This window comes from Spinacia oleracea, chromosome 4 (genome assembly GCF_020520425.1).
Source record: "Spinacia oleracea cultivar Varoflay chromosome 4, BTI_SOV_V1, whole genome shotgun sequence".
Taxonomy (NCBI): domain Eukaryota; kingdom Viridiplantae; phylum Streptophyta; class Magnoliopsida; order Caryophyllales; family Amaranthaceae; genus Spinacia; species Spinacia oleracea.
The window spans coordinates 123,029,864-123,053,506 of record NC_079490.1 but is presented as its reverse complement, the minus strand read 5'-3'; the positions used below and the strand labels follow the sequence as shown (position 1 = coordinate 123,053,506).

At 36.4% G+C, this 23,643-nt stretch overlaps 2 protein-coding genes across 10 annotated transcripts; one reads left to right on the top strand and one right to left on the bottom strand.

Moving 5' to 3' along the window:
- On the bottom strand, positions 1-22,011 carry LOC110785987 (uncharacterized). Of its 9 annotated transcripts, none has more exons than XR_008932763.1 (12): positions 21,700-21,994; positions 8,732-8,798; positions 4,041-4,921; positions 3,633-3,915; positions 3,253-3,543; positions 2,986-3,168; positions 2,624-2,874; positions 2,330-2,533; positions 2,073-2,165; positions 1,730-1,846; positions 1,213-1,630; positions 1-320 (listed from the first exon to the last, which is right to left on the bottom strand). XR_008932763.1 is itself a non-coding variant. In XM_056843508.1 (10 exons), the coding sequence occupies exons 5-10, from the start codon at positions 2,990-2,992 to the stop codon at positions 1,538-1,540; spliced, it is 765 nt and encodes a 254-aa protein (XP_056699486.1). In that variant the 5' UTR covers positions 2,993-3,168; positions 3,253-3,543; positions 3,633-3,915; positions 8,732-8,798; positions 21,700-21,994; the 3' UTR covers positions 642-1,537. The 9 variants fall into 9 exon arrangements, 3 of the variants coding, with proteins under 3 accessions (XP_056699486.1, XP_056699485.1, XP_056699487.1); XR_008932762.1 differs by having other exon boundaries at positions 4,098-4,921; XR_008932764.1 differs by having other exon boundaries at positions 4,098-4,307.
- On the top strand, positions 11,870-13,704 carry LOC110785970 (uncharacterized). Its single transcript, XM_056842173.1, has 3 exons — positions 11,870-12,166; positions 12,212-13,572; positions 13,695-13,704. The coding sequence occupies exons 1-3, from the start codon at positions 11,870-11,872 to the stop codon at positions 13,702-13,704; spliced, it is 1,668 nt and encodes a 555-aa protein (XP_056698151.1).
- Positions 22,012-23,643: the final 1,632 nt, after the last annotated feature.

The window sequence follows — 23,643 nt, the reverse complement described above, 5'->3', positions numbered from 1 at the left end:
TTAAGATTAAATATTCACCTGCTATGTTTAAAACTTAATTGACTTCTCAAAGCATTCGTTTAGTACCAAACAACATTAGGGACAACTATGGCATAATTTCCCTCTACCATATCGAACATTCCACCGCTAGAATGTTAAGAATAACGGGCTCATAAACAAATCTCTCCCGGACCGGAAACACAAAGCTACAAACTACACTATTTTCAACTTGAAGATGCAAAAAGTATTTACAAAATGTCGATGGGAAAAAATGACGCATTGATATGTTATCCATTGAAACAAGCATGCCATCCATTCCACATTATATTGCATCCAAATACCTATTAGATGAAAATAAAATATTTAATTAATGTCAAAGTCGATGGGAAAAAAAGTACAGAGTTCGTCAAGAACATGATAAAAACCATCAAACCACCTTGAGAAATAAATAAAAGGTGATATATAAATTGTCTCTTGACACGAAATAATTTAATTATAATTCTAACACTTAACAACAAAATATAGCCTCTAATGTTATAATGTGGTGAACATAAACAAAAAAAATTTAATATCACAAGGGTGACCGGCCACACACAAAGCGTGCATAAGACATATACATCATAACATAAGCATACATAAACAATACTCCAACTAAAAGGTGGTTGCAACCACGAAATGACTACTTCTTTATATCTCAATGATTGTTGAACTTACACAAAATGAGTCATTCGTCATAATATCCGCAACAAAAATGCAATAACAAGAGTCATAAAAAGGGATGATATAAGGTTCTGTCAAAAAAAAAATATCATTAACATCACACATTAAAAAACACAACATCATTATCATCATTATCATTACCCCATTGATTCAAAGAGGCTCCCACAAGAAGCGGGGTAAGGGGGAGTCGGGTGTACGCAACCTTACCCCTGCCAAAGAGGTTTCCAATTAAACCAAAAGCGATAACGGGACGACAACGAGACGACCATCTTCTACTTCATGGAAGGGAAGCGAAGAGGTTTTAAAACCCATTTTTATTTAGTCTATTACATTCCACAGCCAAAAGAACAAATGAAACTTTGGCTCCATAAAAAATGGACATAATTAAAAAACACAACATTTGACCTCTTTTATTGATTAATGGAAAAAAGGAGCAACTCAAAACTTCACATAACATTATGTCATGATTATACAAAAAACCACATTGTAAAGAGTCACGGAAGATATGCATACCTCATGAGTCATGACAAATATTGTCTAGCTATATCTGGAGGAAGCCTTCCTATAATCTTTCGCATCACTTCTTCAAATAAGGTGTCCCTTTGTCTATCAATCTCTCTTTGTATGTCTTCGAGCTCCGCTTTTTTTCTTAAATTCTCTTCTTCTAGATCTTTTCGCATATCATTTAACTTTGTCATCTCATTTTCCAGATCTTCCTGAACATCTTCAACAACTCTAGATTTAAGTGATTTCATGAATTCCCCATCCACTACATATGACGTGTCACTACGATATGCCTCCTTTAACTTTTTATTGGTCCCACCCCTGCCATATATTCTCAACGTCCATCATACTCCTTACCCATGGTATCCAAAAATGCATCAGTAGGTCCACTTCCATCGTTGGGAGGAACATAATTTTTCATTGCTTCCTGTAGTTGTTTATAAAAATCACCCACATTTTTAGTTAATATGCTTCTTCTATATACACTAGCTATTGATTAACATAATTGCAATATATTTTAACTTACAATCTTTTTTGATGTATCATCATATGAATCTTTATACACTTTTCCCTCTTTTCTTTTGCGAGTACGTTCAAACACTTCAGCTAGGGATGGAAGCTCTTTGTTTGGATGTTCATTTCTCTAAATAGATAATAAAAGCAAAAAGACATGCAATACATTATACAAGAGAAGATAAATGAATCAAATATGAAGAGATATTCAATTAACACAAATGGCCAAAAGGAGCATTAAACACCAGGTTCAATTACTTCCCTTCGGCTAATCATTTGAAACATTTGCATTAACATTTAAAACTAAACATCCCAAACCACAAAAGAACAATCGAATATGCTATAATTAACTTTACCATTTCTTCACGTATCCTCGCAAAGCCTTTTGGACCAGCTGTATGCATGTTCTTTTGAGACAAACGACGTTCCTTATTACGCAAACACCGTAACTACAGAGCCATTTAAGTAAAGATTTAGTAAGTAATATACTATAAATATTAACAAACTACATATATACAGTGAGGCTAGGGATATATTCAAAAGTTTCATAAAATGAGAAGGATGGAAATGCATCTGCTAACATTTAGCGTAGCACATATAAATTTAAAATCACCTGCTCATTTTTATTTTTCCACATAACCAATAATTTCAAGAACTCATTGTCAGGAATTTGCTTAGGTCGATGTTTCCACCTTTCTTTGTCATTCTTCCACCTATAGTAATGTTTTTTCTTAATTCTGCATTTATGTACCCTCCATGCGTCTCTGATAGTCTTCAATACCCAGTCCTTACCTTCAACAGGTACAATGTATTTCATCTTGAAAAAGAGTAAGTTTTTAGCTATAAATCATAATTTATAAAAGAAAATTGAATAAAAAAGAATTAATAAACTAAAAAAAGTACATACCAACACATATTCCCACATCTTTTCTTTGTTAGGAACTTTAGACCAAGTTTTAAAAGTTAGTGGAGCATATGAATTATCACGAGCTATTGTACCTAAAAAACGAGAAAATTCTCCAACAACGTCATCGTCCTCGGATACTGGCCCAATGGGTTGTCCAAGATCATTTAAAACAATAGCCTTCCGTTTCTCAAATGGACGTGTGTGCACGTGATGCATCATTGTGGGCCCTCTTTTTTTCTCTTCGGGATTCACTACATTATATACATGTACTCCGTTTAATCAAGTTCATGATTTACCAAATAATAGAAATCACAAGTAAGATAATTAAAATGTTTAAATAAATATATGATATAGTACTTTACCCTCCATCTCTAAATCTCTACTCTCTAATCCCACATTCTCACTTTCATTTTCACTCTCAACGAACTCATCACCATATCCAAGTAATTGTTCATTCTCGTTTTCATCTTCCTCATAGTTATAAGGAATGTCATCAAGTATGTAATCTTCTCCATGATCACCAAGCCTAGTATGAGGATCTGCATCTATGTAATAAACAAGTCATTTCTAGTCCTAATTTAGTAGTAACTAACCAGCAACCACCTTCAAAAATAAAAGGCTATACTTACCTTGACCGCCTAATTTTTCCCGTCTTGATAGTTGTGATTACATTTCAATGTGTTGGACTGCTTGACCTTCTTTTTGTGCTGCTTTTTTCTATAAAATGGCATCAGCTAAAGTCCATGTCTTTTTTTAGCAACGTTTTCTCTAATAAATTGTCCTTCTTGGTCATTTTGCATCCTTCTGGATAATAAGTTCTGAATATTACGATCTCGTTGCTTTATACTAGAAGCAAAATTCTTCATGGACCCTGGTGGAATAAATTGTAATTTACTCCCTCGACCATTGCCTCGAGTAATCTGAATGTAGTATATAATTATTATTACCACAAGGAAAAAAAATATTAATCATAATTAATAATAGAAGAGAAGGGAACTAAGCGAACAACCTTTTGAAAAGTTCCAACACTTGTATCTTCTTCATCATTGGATTCATCATTACCATATGGACAGTACTCTGGATCTCTCTTCGTAATAGAAGCCACTTTCTTACTTTTTTCCTCACTCCCTTTTTTTTTGCTATCCACAAGGTTCGTCAATGACTTACAAATTTCCTTTATACCTGACTTTTGTAACCTTAATCTGTTCTCTTGAATTCTTAGTATTCTCATTCTTTCATACTCATTACAGGATTCTCCACATTGCTCTTTCCTTATTTTTCCCATCGATAACCTGAATAATTCAACGAACATAGTTCAAAAAATAGTTAGCACACGATATAAATAAAACTTAAAATTTATGACTTTATACAAATTATGAAATTATATCATAAAAGTCACACAACAATAAGTACAAACCATAATTTGATTAGAAGTGTTTGAACAAAGTTGCAACGACTAGAACAAAAATCTCACAAGTTCTCAAACAAATCTTGACTGTATCAATGCATCATTCATCATTGTAAATTTCGAAATCTTCCTCTGCTTGCATCCAGTCCCACAAAGTGTCATCAAAATCCGAATCATCTTCACTTTTACCACCTACGTTATCACCTAGATTTGTACTTGCATCAACCATTGTAGGAGGTATGTCTTCCCTAGCCCAACTAATGTCCTCGTCATCAACTTGTGCCAAAAAAGAGTTCACATCATTTACACTATCATCAAAATCATATGTATCTCTTGGAACTTTGCTCATAACATAATGCAGGCCAGGTACATCCCCATCTGGAATATAAAAGACTTGATGTACTTGGGATGGCATGACATAAGGATCATTCATAGAACAAAACTTATTTACATTAACACAGGTAAGCCCACACTTGTTATCTTTTTCCACTTGATACCACTCACACTTAAACAAAACAACCTTGAACTTGGACCAATAATCAAGTTCAATTATTTCTAATATTGCACCATAATAGGTCACCTCTCCTATGATAGGATATTTATCTCTAGAGCTTGCAAAACTAGGAGTTGAAGCTGAAAGAATAACTCCACTATTTTGTGTCTTACATCTAGCATCACGTGATTTGGTGTAAAAATTATAACCATTGACATAATATCCTTTGTATCTTTTAGCAGTAGGACTAGGCCCCTTCGCTAACCAGAAAATATGATCAGGAACATTTTCCTTGATTGTCTTTTCTCTCAACCAATTAGCAAACTCATGGCTATGATGTTGTGCACGAGCCCATTTGTTTCCTTTTCGTTGACTATTAATATAAACCTGATGCTCTCTGCATTAGTTAATAAAAAAAGAGAATTAAATTTATTTGTTTAAAATAATGACTAGTAAATTAACAGATCAACTTCTTTACTGTCTGAATTAAAAAACGCATATCGATGAGCTTGTTCACTTTTTGATGCATCCAAAGTGAATAATGTACCCTTTCTTCTCTTCTTCCCCCCCAAGGGATGACCAACATTCACAAAAACAACATTTTCTGATTCAATTTCTTCATCTTCTGACATCACATCTAAGTGTCTATTAAGCCTTGTTTTGACCTCTTCACTCATATATAGAGAGCAGTAATTCAAACACTCTTCTATCAAATAACCTTCTGCAATAGATGCTTCTGGATGACACTTGTTACGTACATAAGATTTCAGTTTAAAAAGATATCTTTCAATGAAATACATGGTTCGTCTGTGAACAGGGCCTCCGAGTTTGATTTGCTTCACTAAGTGAATAGGTAAGTGTACCATAATGTCAAAGAAGCAAGGCAAGAAAATCCTTTCAAGCTCACACAATACTGTTATTATCTCAGACTGCAAGTTATCAAGGTCAGTGCGCTTAACCACCTTACTATTCACTTTTCAAAAAAATGCACTCAAGTTGATTAAAGGTATAGCAACATGCTTAGGAAGTGTTTTCCTGGCAGCAACTTGAAGCAAGTAATGCAACAAAATATGAGCATCATGACTTTTGTAACCTGCTACTTTCCTTTCTTTCAAATTCACACAACGAGCGATGTTTGAGGAACACCCATATGGCAACTTGACTCCTTTTAAGACACGAAAAAAAGTATCTTTTTCTTTTGCAGTCAATGAATAACATGCTTTTGGTATAAATACAATTTTTCCATCATCAGAAAGCTCGGGCTGGAGATCATCTTTTATGCCTAAATGCAAGAGGTCAAGTCTAGCCTTTGCATGATCTCTGGACTTTCCAGGAATGTCCAATATAGTCCCAATCAAATTATCACATATGTTTTTTTCAATATGCATTACATCTAAATTATGAGGACATGCATTATATTTCCAGTATGGCAATTCAAATAATATTGGTATTTTTTTCCAAGGAGACTTTGGATCATTTTTTTTCTTCTGATTCTTTCCAAAGACATTCACAAATCCTGATAAATCGTTGAAGGCTTCTAGCCCAGTCATGGGTTTTGGAGAAAGCCTTTCTTCGACTTTACCATTGAATGATCTCTTATCATGTCGCCATGGGTGAGTTTCATCTAACGATCTACGATGATGCATATAACACATTTTGTGACTACCATGCAAATACTCACCATCAGTTTCATAGTTGCATATTGGACATGCATATTTTCCCTTAGTTTTCCATCCAGATAACATTGAATATCCAGGAAAGTCACTAATAGTCCACATTAGACATGCATGCAATTGAAATGTCTCATTTCGAAATTTGTCATACGTCTCTAACCCAACACTCCATAACTCTTTTAACTCCTCGATCAACGGTTGTAAATATATATCAATGTTATTACCAGGAGAATCAGGACCGGGGATCAACAATGACAACATAAAGTACTCTGGCTTCATAAACATCCATGGTGGCAAATTATAGTTCACTAGCACCACAGGCCATGTACTATGAGAGATGCTCATTGTTCGGAAGGGATTAAATCCATCACTGGCTAATCCCAACCTCACATTTCTATGTTCTTTGGCAAAATGAGGGTACGAAGAATCAAAGTCTTCCCAAGCTTTGCCATCGGCTGGATGTCTTAGCTTTTCATCTTTAAGACGCCCATCAAAATGCCATGTCATGTGTTTTGCAGTTTCAGAACACATAAATAGCCTTTGAAGCCTGGGTTTTAAAGGAAAATGCCACAACACCTTTGCTGGAACACGAGTCTTTTTCTTTAAAGACCCTACATTGTTTCCCTGCTCATCACATGGTTTCCACTTAGAGGTATGGCAAACGGGACACTCATCAAGATGCTCATATTCTTTCCAATAAAGAATACAATGATTTGGACAAGCATGTATTTTTTTTATAACCAAACCCCAAATCCCCAACAGTTTTTCTAGCTGCATTAAAATTATTAGGAACTTTTGCTTCGGGAATGATCTCCTTTATGAATTGCAAGAGACCATCAATTGCTACATTACTTAGTCCATAAAGTGTCTTATACAGAAAAAGCCTAATAAAAAATGACAATATAGAAAAACCCTTGCACCCAGGATACAACTCTTGATTTCCTTCATCCATTAACTTATAAAACGTTTTAGCATCATCATTTGGACCTTGTTCTCTACTTGGTTCTTGAACAACATTTCTAAATCTATCATGCAATAGTTCATTAAAATCATCAACCATGTTCAACTCATCTTCAACATATTTCATTGTTGAGGACTCCTCTCCATGAAAATTCCACACATAGTAATTATCAACAAACCCATCTCCTTTAAGATGATTATAAACATCATTCCTTCTATACCAATAACGATTTTTACAACGCTTGCATGGACGTCGTATTTGCCCCCCAGTAGCTGCCTTAGAAAATGATGCATTGAGAAATTCAATAACCCCATTTTCGTACTCAGGCAAACGTCTAGGTAAATACATACAACTTCTATCTTCCCCCATTTCTTTTATATTCTGAAATTAATAAAAAATACCTTTAAATAATTAACACCAACTAGATACATAGATCATATAAGAGAAAATTTCAAGATAACGTGCCCATGACTTCCTATCTAAAAACTTGACTCAGAGCTTGTTGTTTATAATTGGTAACACGTAAATATTACATTCAAGTGGAGGGAGATAATAATAGAAATAGGCACTCACAAATTACATGGAGATGAAAATAGTAGAACAGATAAGCATTATGTATGACAAGATAAAAAGAACCTAATTAAAGAGGGAAATTCCATTATTTAAGTTTTGATATCTTAAGAATTCCACAAAACACAATCAACAAAAAAGGAGAATGCATATGGGTCTAAAGAGGTGAAAAAACAAGTAAACAAAGAAGCAATAACTGTTAAACTCAACAATTTTATTAAGATATGTACTTGCAGTTTTCATTCTCCTAGACTACAATATAGCAAATCAATCGGGATGGGGAGGGGGGAGCTTACAATATATTTAACTAGATTTTAGCCCGTGCGATGCACGGTTTCTATTAAATTGTTACGTTAAAATAAAATTCCTATATATATCAACTGCTATATTTTATATATTAGATTAAATTGATTTTTTTTATTTTATTGTGGATTGGATTTCATTGTAGATTTTTTTTTAAAATTATTACAGTGTTTGATTTTGGATGAAATTGTATATAAGAAATATTAATAATTGTTTAATAAAAATATTTACGTGGCACCTAATTATTTATCTATGTGGCATTCAACTTTTTAATTCAAAAATAATTTTGAAGTCTTATTTTTCATTGGCCGAAATCATTAGATTTCCTACGTGACTCTCTAATATTGGATTAATGTTTGATTTTGGATTGAATTTTATTTTAGATTAGTGTTTGTTTTTGGATGAATTTTATTTTAGATATATGTTTAAATTATTAGAGCGTTTGATTTTGGATGGAATTGTATATATTAGTAATTAATTAATTAATTTAAATATCTACGTGGCACCTAATTAATTATCTACGTGGCACTCGATTTTTTTAATTCAAAAATAAATTAGAAATCTTATTTTTCATTGGCCGAAACCATTGGTAATCCTAGGTGGCGCTCTAATAGTTCAGCAAATATGCCTCTTTTATATATGTATATTAGATTTGTTTTAGGTTTAAAAAAAGAGAGTTTATTGGGGAGTAGGCGTTTACCTTGAAATTTTTAACAATATCGGAATGTCTGAAAAGCTTCAAAGTAAAATATGGTTTCTCTCTTTATCTGCAACAAAGTATCAATAAATTTCAAAATTCCAAACAACAAAATTAATTAAAAAAAAGAAACAAAAATAGAGGAAAAAAGTTAAATTCGATCCAGAAAATGTCAAATGGTAAAAAAAAAAAGGGTAAATTGTTTTTTACCACCTAAAAAAATTGATAATTTTTTTTTACCACCTAAAAAAATAAAAATGGTCTTTTACCACCTAAAAATAAAATAAAAATTGTTTTTGACCACCTCTTAACCGGAAATATGGACGGAAACATTATGCGATCCCATTTCAACGACTATTTTTTATTTCCTTCTTTCTCACACGATTTTCATGTATATAAGCTACAATTTTCCCTTACTTCCCATTAATTCACATAACGTTTTCATTCATTGTATAGTTAAAAGGTGGTAAAAGACAATTTTTATTTTACTTTTAGGTGATAAAAACAATTTTTATTTTTTTAGGTGGTAAAAAACAATTTGTCAATTTTTTTAGGTGGTAAAAAACAATTTACCCCAACAAAAAACTACTACGTATAGTAAACATCGAGTGAGACTAAAAAAGACAAGTCATACTACTTGTGGCCAAAGGCAAAGTTGTTGAACCAAATTAGCTGACATATACGGCGACAAAAAGCATCACAAAGTGTAAGTTGATTTTGTAGTGAACATAACTCAAAGTATAAAATTTTGAAAAGAACAGAGATACTTCTAGTTATTAGCCAAGAATTGATATATTTGCAAACTGTCAAAGAATCCATAGTTAATCTCACTACTATAACTAAAAATATACTCCAATGCGCATCTTATTGGAAAAGTTAGGTGTTCTTCTATTCTTGCATTCTCCATAATAGGGGTGATTATAAAACAACACAACTCCCAAGCTACTCGAGATCGACATGAAACTCTACTCAACTAATCTCAGACTCGAAATATAAACAAGTCGAGTCCAGCAACTCTCAACTCTCATGAGGAACTCAAACTTCTTTCTTTAATATTTTATTATAAATTATTAATTTAAAATAATTTTTACTTATAAGTTACTCTATACGATGTATTAAAATGATCGTCAATAGCTTCCTAAGTCCCCACTTCACTAAAACCCCATACACTAGCAATTATAAGACAATATATCCTCAATGTGTCTTTGAGCAGCCGTTTTGGGTCTCCCACCTCCCATTGTTTTCTTACATCTCTAACTTCTGGTCTGTATCTATAATTCTCCAACTTCCTCGTGAATTTCCAAATTGGTTGGAGAATCTTGTATTTAAACTTAGGAAAAGAGTTTTACAATTCTAGAAATTTTAGCAATTAGCCTTTAATTATTATTACCTTTGTTTCATAAAGATCATTACGGTTACTTTTTACACAAATATTAAGACATAAGTAGAAAATTTGGTTGAATATATATGGATAAAGTAAGTGAAATGTGTAAAAATGTGGTTAGTATAAGAAGAAAAAAAATTAAAAAAATAAGAGAAAAAATGAGTGGAAAATGGTAAATATTGTGGGGTAAGAAAGGTAAGGTAGTAAATTTCAGTGCCCAAAATTAGAATAAAGCAAAGTGTAAAGAACATTATAAAACGGACTAAAATGGAAAGTGTATGATCATTTTGAAACAGAGGTAGTACTACAATATTTTTTAGTGTTTGCAGTTAGGTATGTATTTGTATTACACGCCAATGTTGTTATACTATCATCAGAATGATATCTTCTAACTTTAACATATTCTTTTAAAGTATCTTTCCTTTGCATAAAGAATCCATGTACAATGGTTTTTGTTTCTAAATTTGTTTCGATTAACTGAAATAAAAATAAAAACACAATAAATAAAGTTAGCAAGCCTCTAATATAAACTGAATACGATTTTCACACCAAAAAAAAGCACTCATTTTCGAGCTTGAGTTCGAGCTTTAGCTTGAGTGTTGATTCCTGGTTTTGATGATGACAAGCTAACCTTCTACTAATAGTTTGTTTTGGAGAATGTCAGGAACAGGTTAATATTTAAAAGAAGGACAAATGCAACAACCGAAGCAAGCAAGGGAGCTTTGAAGTAATTAAGTTCAAAGTACGTGGCAAGATTAAATCAAGGATCAAGTCAAGCAAATTCTATAAGGGTCAAAAGGTATAAGACCAATGTAATTTAGTACATGCTTAGTATGGGAACAGAGTATTTTGAAGAGTCCTAGTTATATCATGAAACGAAATAAATCAGTTTTACTTTTACAAAAAGATAAACATCAAATGTTTTAAACTGATTTTACAAAACCGTTTGAAATTATACTCTTGAATTTGAGTTAACATATAACTCTCAAAATACGAAAAGATTGATTTTCCTAAACGCGTTTGAAGTCAGATTTGCGAAAATCTATCTATTAAAAAGAGTCCTAAACTGGGTTGGATTTGAATCTAGGTTAAACACTTGGATTCGTATAAATACAACCTTTGTTCTTTGCGAAACTTTTTATCAGACTTATTTACATCAACCGGAAGCTTTCAGGTATCACCCTTAAAGTCTTAATCTTTGAAGAAGTCTGTTCCTGTTCCCATATAGAGCAGTATTTGTTACTTGGTCTTATATCGTATGTTAAGTAGTTAATTAATTCTTATACGTTTGATTAAAGTGTTGAGTTGTTGTATGTTAAGCCTGAGTCAGGCTTACTTGAGCAAGAGAGAAGATCTCACGAGAGATCAGAGAGTTGGAACAGTTGAGGGACTGTTTCCATAAGGGAAGGAACAAAGAGGGTTGTTCCTAGTCATCTGCAATCAGAGGCGATTGGCAGATTGTGGCCCGAGTAGATTAGGTTTGTAAAGAAACTAAGTTGTTTTGCCTAATTAGTGAAAGTGTTTAAGTCCCCAAAGGGGCCGTGGTTTTTTCCTCTCTATTGGGCCTAGAGAGTTTTCCACGCTAAATCTTGCTTGCATATTTTACTATTTCTGTTCCTTGTAGTTTAAATTTTATAAATACGTAAAATATCAATTCACCCCCCCTCTTGAGGAACTCTGTAAAACTAACAATTGGTATCAGAGCCAGAACCCTTTAAACTGCAGGTAACGCTGACGGGAAAAACGATTCTGAAGCTATGAACACTACGGAGAAACTAGAAGAGGGATACTCAACACAAAGACCTCCAATGTTTAGCGGCAAATACTATTCCTACTGGAGAAACAGGATGGAGATTTTCATTAAGGCTGAAAACTATCAAGTATGGAGAGTGATTGAAGTTGGAGACTTCCAAGTCACTAAGCTGAACTCCCTTGGAGAAACTGTTCCCAAACCTGTTGATGAATTTGACAAAGCCGATTATGAAAAGCTTGAACTCAATGCCATGGCCGTCAAAATCCTTCATTGTGGACTAGGTCCAAATGAACACAACAGAGTTATGGGCTGCAAGAACGCAAAGCAGATTTGGGATCTGCTCCAGGTTACTCATGAAGGAACAAACGAAGTTAAAAGATCGAAGATTGATCTCTTAATGCACCAATACGAGCTGTTCACCATGAAGACATCTGAAACGATTCAAGACATGATTACTCGCTTCACAAACATTATCAATGAACTAAACTCTCTTGGCAAAATCATAACTCCTGAGGAACAAGTCAGGAAGGTTCTAAGAAGTCTACCACAAGATCCCTGGATGGCTAAAGTCACAGCCCTCCAGGAAACTAAAGACTTCACAAAGTTTAACCTGGAACAACTGGCTGGATCTCTCCTAACTCATGAACTTCAATTAAACGCGCGACCTTCAGAGAACACCAAAAATAGAGCTCTTGCTCTAAAAACCGAAAATGATGAAGACTTTGAAGAAGATGAAGAGACAGCTCTGTTTGCTAGGAGGTTCAGAAGAATGTTTAGGAACTACAAAGATGTGGAACACAGAAGCAAACCAAATAGAAAATTCCCTAAAACTGACACCGGATGCCATAAGTGTGGAAACTTGGAACATCGCATTAGGGAATGTCCTCTATGGGATCAAGAACGAGGAAAGGGAAAGGAAACAACAAAAGATAGATTCAAAGACAACAGAAACTCCTTTTCCAAAACTGAGGTAAGGAAAGCCATGATTGCTGCATGGGGAGATACTTCTTCTGATGAGGAACAAGAACAACCCAACGAAGAAATTGCTCACCTGTGTCTTGTAGCTGAACATGAAGATGAAGAATCCGACTCAGAATCTGATAAATTCCAGGCAAGTCTTGTTCATATTAAAAGTAGGCTTGAATCCATGTCTAAAGTAGAACTGTTTGACTTACTTTCTTGTCTCACTAGTGACTATGAGGATCTCCTAAAAGAAAAACTAGACTCAGACAGAAAACACCAAGACATTGTCAATAAACTCACAGAGGAGTTGGAATGGACCAGAAACTCAAACTTAGATATTGACAATCGTTTCTTTAAACTCTTTGATCAAAACCTTCATATAAAAAAAATGTGTGAAGCCTTACGCAATGAAAACTCCTGGCTAAAACAAGATATGATTGACCTAAAAATAGCCAAAACCAAGAAACTCTATAAAGAAGAACTAGAAAAAGCTCAGTTAGAACTAGTGAAAATTCACCAAGAAAAGACCCATCTAGAAAGTGAATTGACTAAAAGGACCAGACACAAAATAGAGGGAACACCAAAGTGGATAGAAGAAGCTAGAACCAAACGCACAGAAGGTTTAGGTTTTAACCACAAAAAGCATTATCCTAGAAAAACCAGAGTAGATTTATACAGTGACATAGTATGCACCTTCTGTGGTCAAATCGGTCACTATAGAGTTTCTTGTCCTAAAAACCAAAGGTACTTGGAAAAGAACATCGAATTCACCAAAACTAAATGGGTAAAGAAAAGTGATTTGATTCCAAGTAAGGAACCCAAGCTATGCTGGGTTCCTAAAAACTCTAACTAAAAACTTCATGCAGGTCGAAGTGAGGGGGAACAACACATGGTACCTAGACAGTGGTTGTTCCAAGCACATGACTGGAGACAGAAATAGATTTCTCTCACTCACGACCTACGAAGGTGGAACTGTGACTTTTGGCGACAATAAGAAAGGTAACATCATTGGCATTGGTAAGGTTGGTAAGTCAAAGTCTCATTCCATCGATAATGTGTTTTTGGTTGAGGGACTAGGTCATAGCTTATTAAGTATTTCTCAATTCTGTGACAAAGGCAATTATGCAAAATTCTTCTCAAATAAATGTCTAATCATCAATAGTAACACAGAGACAGTGATCCTAGAGGGACAGAGGAAAGGGAACACATATGTGGTTAACCTCAACTCGGTCCCTCACTCCAATCTAACCTGTCTCAGTGTTATTGAAGATGACCCTTTGTTATGGCACAAAAGATTTGGTCATGCTAGTTTTTCTCTAATGAACAAATTAAAATTGAAAAATTTAGTCACAGGTCTCCCAAATACAAAGTTTGCAAAACAATCAGTCTGTGATGCTTGTATCAAAGGAAAGCAAGTAAGAACGTCCTTTAAATCAAAAGGGGTAATCAGCACAACAAGACCACTGGAGCTGATCCACATGGATCTGTGTGGACCAATGAGGACACAAAGCAGAAGCGGAAAGAAGTACGTACTCGTAATTGTAGACGACTTCTCATGATACACATGGGTGATCTTCTTGTCCAACAAGGAAGAGACGTTTGAAGAATTTCTGTCTTTCGCCACAAAGGTTCAACGACAAAGCAATCATAAGCTGGTCCACATCAGATCAGATCATGGTACAGAATTTCAAAATAAAAGATTTGATGATCTATGTAAAGATTCAGGAATAGATCACAACTTCTCTGCTCCCAGAACACCTCAACAAAACGGTGTTGTAGAAAGAAAGAACCGAACTCTTGAAGACATGACAAGGACTATGTTGATTGCTAGTGGACTTCCAAAAAGTTTCTGGGCCGAAGCTCTAAATACGGCATGCTATGTACTCAATCGAGTGCTAATTAGAGCTATCAAAAACAAAACTCCATATGAACTGTACAAAGGAAGAAAACCCTCTATAACCCATCTTAGAGTCTTTGGTTGCAAGTGTTTCGTTCACAACAATGGAAAGGATCAACTGGGAAAATTTGATGCACGAAGTGATGAAGCAATATTCCTAGGATATGCCTCAAACAGCAAAGCGTATAGAGTATTCAACAAAAGGACCATGTGCATGGAAGAAAGTATACATATTATATTTGATGAAACTGACTCCCAAAATTATGTTTCAGGTACAACTTCTGATGGAAACTTCGAACTAGGACTCACTAGAGAAACAGAAGACGAAGAGATAAGGAAAAGTTCCCAAACAGAAGAACAAACCCAAGTCGAAGAAACTTCTGAAAATAACATAGTTGAAGAGGAACCAGCACAGGCCGAAGATCAAGCAGAAACAAATGAGCAAGTTGAACAGTCGGTTGTGGAAACAAACACACCTTTCCAACCCAGACCTTGGAAACATCAAAGCTCACACCCCCTTGACCAAATAATCAGTGATCTTGGACGTGGAACCACGACCAGATCCCAACTCAAAAACTTTTGTGCTTTCTATGCTTATTTATCCATGATTGAACCTAAAAATTACAAAGAAGCACTAACTGATTCTGATTGGATCATTGCTATGCAGGAGGAGCTTAATGAATTCGAAAGAAATAAAGTATGGCATCTTGAGCCTATACCATTGAACAATCGAGTAATAGGTCTCAAGTGGGTATTTCGAAATAAACAAGATGAGCATGCTACGATTACCAGGAACAAGGCCAGACTAGTTGTCAAGGGATACAACCAACAAGAGGGAATAGACTTTCAAGAAACTTTTGCTCCAGTTGCCAGAATGGAGGCAATACGCATACTAATAGCATTTGCATCATATATGGGATTCAAACTCTATCAAATGGATGTAAAATGTGCCTTCCTAAACGGAAATCTCAAGGAAGAAGTCTATGTGGAACAACCTCCAGGCTTTGAAGATCCAGAATACCCCGCACATGTCTACAAACTAGATAAGGCACTGTATGGACTGAAACAAGCACCAAGAGCCTGGTATGAACGTCTCTCACACTTTTTGCTAGACAATAAGTTCAATCGAGGTAAGGTTGATAGAACTCTGTTCCTTAAGTCAAGAAATACAGACATACTAATTGTTCAAATCTTTGTTGATGATATTATATTTGGAGCAACTAACGAAGATCTATGCAAGGAATTCTCTGACCTAATGCAGCAAGAATTTCAAATGAGCATGATGGGAGAACTCAACTTCTTCCTAGGTCTCCAAATCAAGCAAACGAAACAAGGGATCATGATACATCAACAGAAATACATAAAAGATCTCATCAAGAAATATGGAATGGAGTCCGCTAAGAGCAACCACACTCCAATGAGAACAACCACGAGACTGGATGAGGATCAAGAAGGTAAGAGTGTAGACCAAACAAGGTACAGAGGTATGATAGGCTCCCTACTTTATCTTACAGCAAGCAGACCAGACATTGCATTCAGTGTAGGTGTCTGTGCCCGCTTCCAATCAAATCTAAAAGAATCTCACCTTACAGCTGTCAAAAGAATTCTAAGATATCTAAAAGGAACAGACGATTTGTGCCTATGGTACCCTAACTATGATCACTTTGATCTCAAAGGATATACAGATGCTGACTATGCAGGTGACCTAGTAAACAGAAAGAGCACATCAGGAATGGTTCAATTCCTAGGAGCATGTGCAGTCTCCTGGGCTTCAAAGAAACAAAACACAGTGGCATTATCCACAACAGAAGCTGAATATGTAGCTGCGGCTTCATGCTGTTCCCAAATGCTATGGATCAAACAACAACTTAGAGATTTTGGTATGAAATTAAAGTGTGTTCCTATCCTATGCGACAACACAAGTGCAATTTGCATATCAAAAGACCCAGTGCACCACTCAAGGGTCAAACACATTCACATTCGACATCACTTTTTGAAAGATTATGTGGAAAAGGAACTAGTCAAACTTGAATTCTGTCCCACAGAAGATCAAGTAGCTGACATCTTGACCAAACCACTTAACAGGGACAGACACGACAAGCTCAGGTTAGAACTCGGTATGATACGAATACAATAATACCGGTTGTCCTTAACAATTTTCTAACCTCACTGGAAAATATCAGGAAAAAAAAAAAAAAAAAAATTGTTTTTAATTATTTTTTTTGTATGCACCATATTTTCTGAATGGACTAACAACCAGGTTCGGATTGCAAAAACCAGCTGTGCATTACCACAGCCACGTCTGCACATTATTAAGGTAATCGCACTTTTTCCCAATACTTGCATTCAATTCGAGGTCTAAGTGGGAATACTAAAAATGAATGGAAAGCAATTAATTTGATTCGGTGAATCTTACGAACACGGTGCATGCATTACTATTCATTTTTGTTCACTCAAACACGCTTCCCACAAATCAATTCCCAACAAAACCTTTCAGCTCCCAAATCATTCTCCCTATAAACTTCGTCGATCATTCGCCAAACCCCAGAATTTAAAATTCAAAACCCCTCTCTCTCTCATTATCCACTCGCCACCCACCTCTCCTATAAATAATCATGACTCTCTACAAACTTCAATTCCCAAACCCTAAAAACGCTTCCTCTCCTTCGGAACCGATAATCACAATTATCCCTCTCCAAACAGTATACCCAGAATCCATGGCTCCAAAGCAACCCACGCCAAAACCATCGGCCGCCAAGTCCACCGCCAAGCTGACCACAAAAAGGAAACTCGTTCTACATAAAGAGGTAGCTGCACCAACTCAGGGGGAACCAAACCTTCCAATGGAGAAAAAGGTAAAACTTGAATCCTCAAAATTTCATTATTTTCCCCCCGATCGCATGCTCCCTGGGTTGAGTATTGATTTTGGCTGGTGTCGTGAAGTTGGTTTTGTTGAGTTACTAGAATCTATTGAGTCACAGGGGTGGACATATCTGTTTGAGGTGTGCTCAAAAGCTTGCATGTACCCTGAGGCTATGGGAGAATTCTGTTCAAATTTTTCAAACAAAGGGGGGGTTTGTCAGTCGGAGGTAAATGGGAAGTCATTTAGTTTTGATGCTGAAAAATTGGGGAATTGGTTCAAGGTTCATGTGCTGGGTGAGGAGGTTTACCATAAGGGGAAAGGTCCAATTGAATTGGGGGGTGCTACCATGGAAGACGTCTACTCTTATTTTGGGGGACAGGGCAAACACCCAAAAGCCCTAAATCAATCTCTTCTCACTCCCTTTCAGAAGGTCTTATTCAATGTGGTACGTCGAGGACTTGTTCCGCGTCACGATAAACGAGCCCTAGCTAGTCGTTTAGACCTCATTTACATCTTTCTTCTTGAGTCTCAACGCCAAATCAACTTTCCCATGGTCTTCATTGCTCACCTAACCCACGGCATTTCTCAAAACAACATGATTGGATACGGCTCCCTCTTGACCTTTATCATGCGCAAAGTGGGGGTTGATCTCACAAAATATACATCTGAACCACATACTCCAGCCCACATTCTAAACAAAGCCTGTCTACATGGTGTAAGTCTGAGTGTTGTTGATGGGGTTGTCTGCGTTGGGAAGCTGTTGGTTGGAGACACAGCCCAACAGGAGGAGGATGATTTAGAAGGGGTAGAAGAAGAGCTTGATGAGGGAGATGAACTGTCAGATGCGGAAGAGGAGGCACCATTTCCCTGCCAGGAGACAGAGGGTCAGACAGAGGGTGTTCCTGTTGACCTATGTCCAAAGGAGACAAGTCCAATCAAAGCCACCTCCTCTCCCAAGAACATTCCAACCACATCATCTTATCAGCCTATCCGTCGCAGTAGCCGTCTAGCCAGCTCTTCCAAAGGAATTCCTCCGGTCTACAGGGTCGAGGATTCAGAATCAGACAAAGATGGTGAAACCCAATCTGCTGCTCCCTCACCAGACGGTTCAGTGCAGCTCTTGGTGGCTAAAGTGGATCAACTGCAGCTGGACAATGTGGTTCTGTTGTCAGCTGTTACTTCTTTGCAGGAGCTCATTCACAAGATGCAGCAGGATCAGGCAGAGTTCTTCAATGACATGACAGAACGTCTTGCTGACATGATCGTCGAGGAGGTGACACATGCTGAGGATGCTGCTCCTGGATCTCCCCAAACCTGACCCTGCTACAAAATCTTTGCTTATCCTACCCCATATAATCTGCTGATCATCAAACATTTTATTTTGTTTTGCTGGCTCTTTAAACAATTTTTTTTGGTTTGGTTTTTAGATGCGCCAAGTTTATGACTAATGCTCATTAGTGCGCTTTTCCTACGTTCTGATAGTTGCCCCACTCTGACTTGTAGAATTTTTGCTTGTATTGTGCTATATGTTGCGTTTATCTTGTTCTGCTTGCAGGGGTGCGGTCAAAATCGTTGACCGACTTGAGCTGCATGATGACTATCTGCTTGCTAGGGTAATATGATTCCTATATCCTCCTTCTTCTTCTTCTCCTTTGGTTCCGCGTTTTTCCCTACTCCCTTTTTGATGATTCCAAAGGGGGAAGATATTGAGAGGACAACTTGTGTTCCATTATATTTGTTTTTATACTTGGGTTCACCACCTAAGCGACTCATCTGTTCCTGGTTAAGTTTTTGACTCTGGATTGTCAGGTTACATATCTCATTCCTTAAGTTATTTACTCCTATCAAGTTGTAAGGTTGTCATCATCAAAAAGGGGGAAATTGTTGATTCCTGGTTTTGATGATGACAAGCTAACCTTCTACTAATAGTTTGTTTTGGAGAATGTCAGGAACAGGTTAATATTTAAAAGAAGGACAAATGCAACAACCGAAGCAAGCAAGGGAGCTTTGAAGTAATTAAGTTCAAAGTACGTGGCAAGATTAAATCAAGGATCAAGTCAAGCAAATTCTATAAGGGTCAAAAGGTATAAGACCAATGTAATTTAGTACATGCTTAGTATGGGAACAGAGTATTTTGAAGAGTCCTAGTTATATCATGAAACGAAATAAATCAGTTTTACTTTTACAAAAAGATAAACATCAAATGTTTTAAACTGATTTTACAAAACCGTTTGAAATTATACTCTTGAATTTGAGTTAACATATAACTCTCAAAATACGAAAAGATTGATTTTCCTAAACGCGTTTGAAGTCAGATTTGCGAAAATCTATCTATTAAAAAGAGTCCTAAACTGGGTTGGATTTGAATCTAGGTTAAACACTTGGATTCGTATAAATACAACCTTTGTTCTTTGCGAAACTTTTTATCAGACTTATTTACATCAACCGGAAGCTTTCAGGTATCACCCTTAAAGTCTTAATCTTTGAAGAAGTCTGTTCCTGTTCCCATATAGAGCAGCATTTGTTACTTGGTCTTATATCGTATGTTAAGTAGTTAATTAATTCTTATACGTTTGATTAAAGTGTTGAGTTGTTGTATGTTAAGCCTGAGTCAGGCTTACTTGAGCAAGAGAGAAGATCTCACGAGAGATCAGAGAGTTGGAACAGTTGAGGGACTGTTTCCATAAGGGAAGGAACAAAGAGGGTTGTTCCTAGTCATCTGCAATCAGAGGCGATTGGCAGATTGTGGCCCGAGTAGATTAGGTTTGTAAAGAAACTAAGTTGTTTTGCCTAATTAGTGAAAGTGTTTAAGTCCCCAAAGGGGCCGTGGTTTTTTCCTCTCTATTGGGCCTAGAGAGTTTTCCACGCTAAATCTTGCTTGCATATTTTACTATTTCTGTTCCTTGTAGTTTAAATTTTATAAATACGTAAAATATCAATTCACCCCCCTCTTGAGGAACTCTGTAAAACTAACATTGAGTTTCGAGCTCGAGTATAGCTTGACAATTCCAAGCTCGCGAGTTTTCAAGCCGAGTTGAGATTGTGTATATGTTTTCAAGTTCAAGTGAGCTCGACCGGCATCATTGGCACCTCTACTCCAGAAAATGAGTCAAAACAGGAGAGCGGGAATCCTATCATTGTGTCATGAAAATTTGATTGTGTTGGTTTATTTGTGCGTCAAGTTAAGACACATGTACTTATTCGGTGACAATACTTTACTACCATTCTTCACCACTCAGTCTCTACTACTCGTAATAATAGGGTTTAACTCATGGCTCACAATAATTAATACACAAGTAATACGTACAACATAAACTAATTTGGCAAATTAGACGGGTTATACTTTCTTTCTTTCTCCTAGGTAATAGAAAAGTTAATCCATGCTTGAATTAAAAAAATAACAATATGATGTCAGTAATGATAAGTAATTTGCCAACACAATATACTAAGTATAAATGATTTATTTCATATTGACCATTAGCATTTTGTACCTACATACATAAGCTAAGAAATTAAACAATCATCCTATACCGCTTCTAATCAGTTTTAGGGACTTTTAAATACAAGTTCGATTTCAGTTATAAAGATTGTTTCATCTATAAGTAATAGATGTCTTAATTAGAATGTTCAACAATATTCTTACTCATCATCCTACTTTTTTCTGTAACAAATATTTGCGTTCCAAGAATAAGTTGGGGTTTGGTAGTTGGATCCAGGAGCAGACAAGAGATCAATCTTTTGTCTCAAATAACTGATACTCAATTTTAGGATTGACAGTTAAAACCTAAGCAAAATTCACTTTCTAGAATTGCCTGTTGAGTGTTGACCACCTTAGCAAAAGATAAAATGTGTAATTATACTTATGCTTACCAAAATGCGTCTTAACCGCATACAATTGAGATTAATTAGCTAAAGAAGCAGAGAATTTCACTAGACAAACATCTTTCTCTAATCTCGATATTCAATTTTCATTTGGAACAAGATTAGGTTCGTCGTTTCACTTGTTATTTTCTCTCTCTTAGGTACGAGGGAAATTGCTTTTCCGAAACAAAAATTCACATTTTCCAACATATATAATGTATCAGTAAAATCAAAGTTATAAAATAATTACCAGTAATATCAAGAGAAATGGGTCTCGCAACTTCAATTCAGAGGCGCTTAATTAAACACCAGCAATTGTGAGGATGAAAATTCTTTGAGAAGACGAAACTCTATCCGTATAGCTTCTTCAACCAGTGAAATTCAGTGATTTGATAACAGAGAAATTGAAAGAGAACTTGCGACAGGATGAAACACAGTGATTTGAAGAATAGTGAAAAGAGATAAATTACTGGAAGGGAAACTAGGGTTCCTGGGAAATGGTAGTGTATGAAGGTTCTGGAGAAGTGAAGAGTTTTCTTTTAATTTTTTGTTTCCTTTTGCCTTTTTGTTGTAGTTAGGTGGGGCATCTTGATTTTTTACCAAAGTGAGGTTATGTGGGACACCGTATGACAAAATTTTGAAAGCCCGCCTAGATTTTTATTTTGCCCAAAACACCCGCTAAAACTATTTTTTCACGGTAACGTTTCTAATAAAATGTTGCTTTTTAAGAAATTACCATGCAACACTTTTTTTAAAAATGTTACATTACATAGAAATATACAACGCTTCACCTTATAGTGTTGCTATTGATATTAAGATGAACTTATATGCAACATTTAATAAAAAGTGTTGCTTGGAAAGTGTTGCACTAGTGTTAGAATCCAACCTTCCTTTACTTGTATTTCTCCTTTCTATTGCTTTCTAGGATCTTTCTAATAGTTTTCTAGGCTTTAGGAAGAATTATTATGTTACTGTAATTCCAGTGTTCACTGGGACAATTTAGCTAATTCAAAATAAACCTCTATGAGGGGTATGAACCAATACCTCTCATCAGAAGTTGCCTTTGCTTAATTCATGTGTTGTTGCTAGCCTTTATAGATATTGTGCTGTCGCATGCTTTTAAGCTTTCCAAGACCCATCAAAATCCCTTGCAAAACAGATACACTCTCGTCGTCGGTCCCGCTTGTGCCTACTGTGCGCACACAAGTGCCCCGATCGACCCTCGACCCTCGCTCTTATCGCCAATAGGCAAGAGTGCCCATTCTAAAAGCAGACATCCGCTCGTGCCCCAAGCCTTGAGATTCACTTTGCGCACAAGGCTTGCGCCCTTGCCGCCCCATAGGCAAGAGCGCGCCGCACGGATCCGGTGTCAAAACACTCGGACCGTGACATTTGGTATCAGAGCCAAGGTTCAAACCTAGGCGTCGAGAGACCCAAGCATGCAATTTGAGATGGAAACGATCGAAGAAAGACTAGCCTGGCTAGAAGGCAAGTCTGAGAGCTGGACCCGACTCGAGGAAATTGTGATTGGCCAAGCCAAAGAGATAGAAAGACTCGAGGGTGCGGTCGATGAGCTCATGCAAGAGAAAGAAGCGCTTCAGGAACAACTCAACTTTTTCCAGAAGCAAGCTGAAGATGCCCAAGACAAATGCGCGACACTGATGCGTGCTGCAAGGACTGACTCGAGTGGGGGTGGTGTGATGAAGATCAAACCTCCAAAACCTCGAGACTATAGTGGGGCTAGAGACTCGAAGGAAGTTGATAACTTCCTCTTCGACATGGAGCAGTATTTCAGAATTTGTCAACTCAGTGACAATCTAAAGGTGGATACCGCGACCATGCACTTGTCGGATGATGCGAAATCCGATGCGAAGCTGTGGTGGCGCACCAAGCACTCCGACATCGAAGAAGGGAAAATAAAGATAGACACCTGGGAGGAGTTCAAGAAGGAACTCAAAGATCAATTCTACCCCGAGAACACCGAGTTTGTTGCAAGAATGAAGCTACAGGAGATCCGCCACAAGGGCTCCATACACGACTATGTGAAGGAATACTCGGCCTGCATGTTGGACATCCGAGACATGAATGAGAAAGATCGGTTGTTCAACTTTGTTCACGGGCTGCAAGAATGGGCGCAGCGTGAAGTATTGAGGGCGAAAGTGGACACGCTTTCGGCCGCTATGACTGCTGCAGA

Coding starts and splice junctions, on each gene's coding strand:
- LOC110785987 (XM_056843507.1), bottom strand. CDS start 6,728: ATGTGTTCTGAAACTGCAAAACACATGACATGGCATTTTGATGGGCGT.
- LOC110785970 (XM_056842173.1), top strand. CDS start 11,870: ATGAACACTACGGAGAAACTAGAAGAGGGATACTCAACACAAAGACCT. Junction 12,167..12,211: donor GTCCAAATGAACACAACAGA/GTTATGGGCTGC, acceptor GATCTGCTCCAG/GTTACTCATGAAGGAACAAA.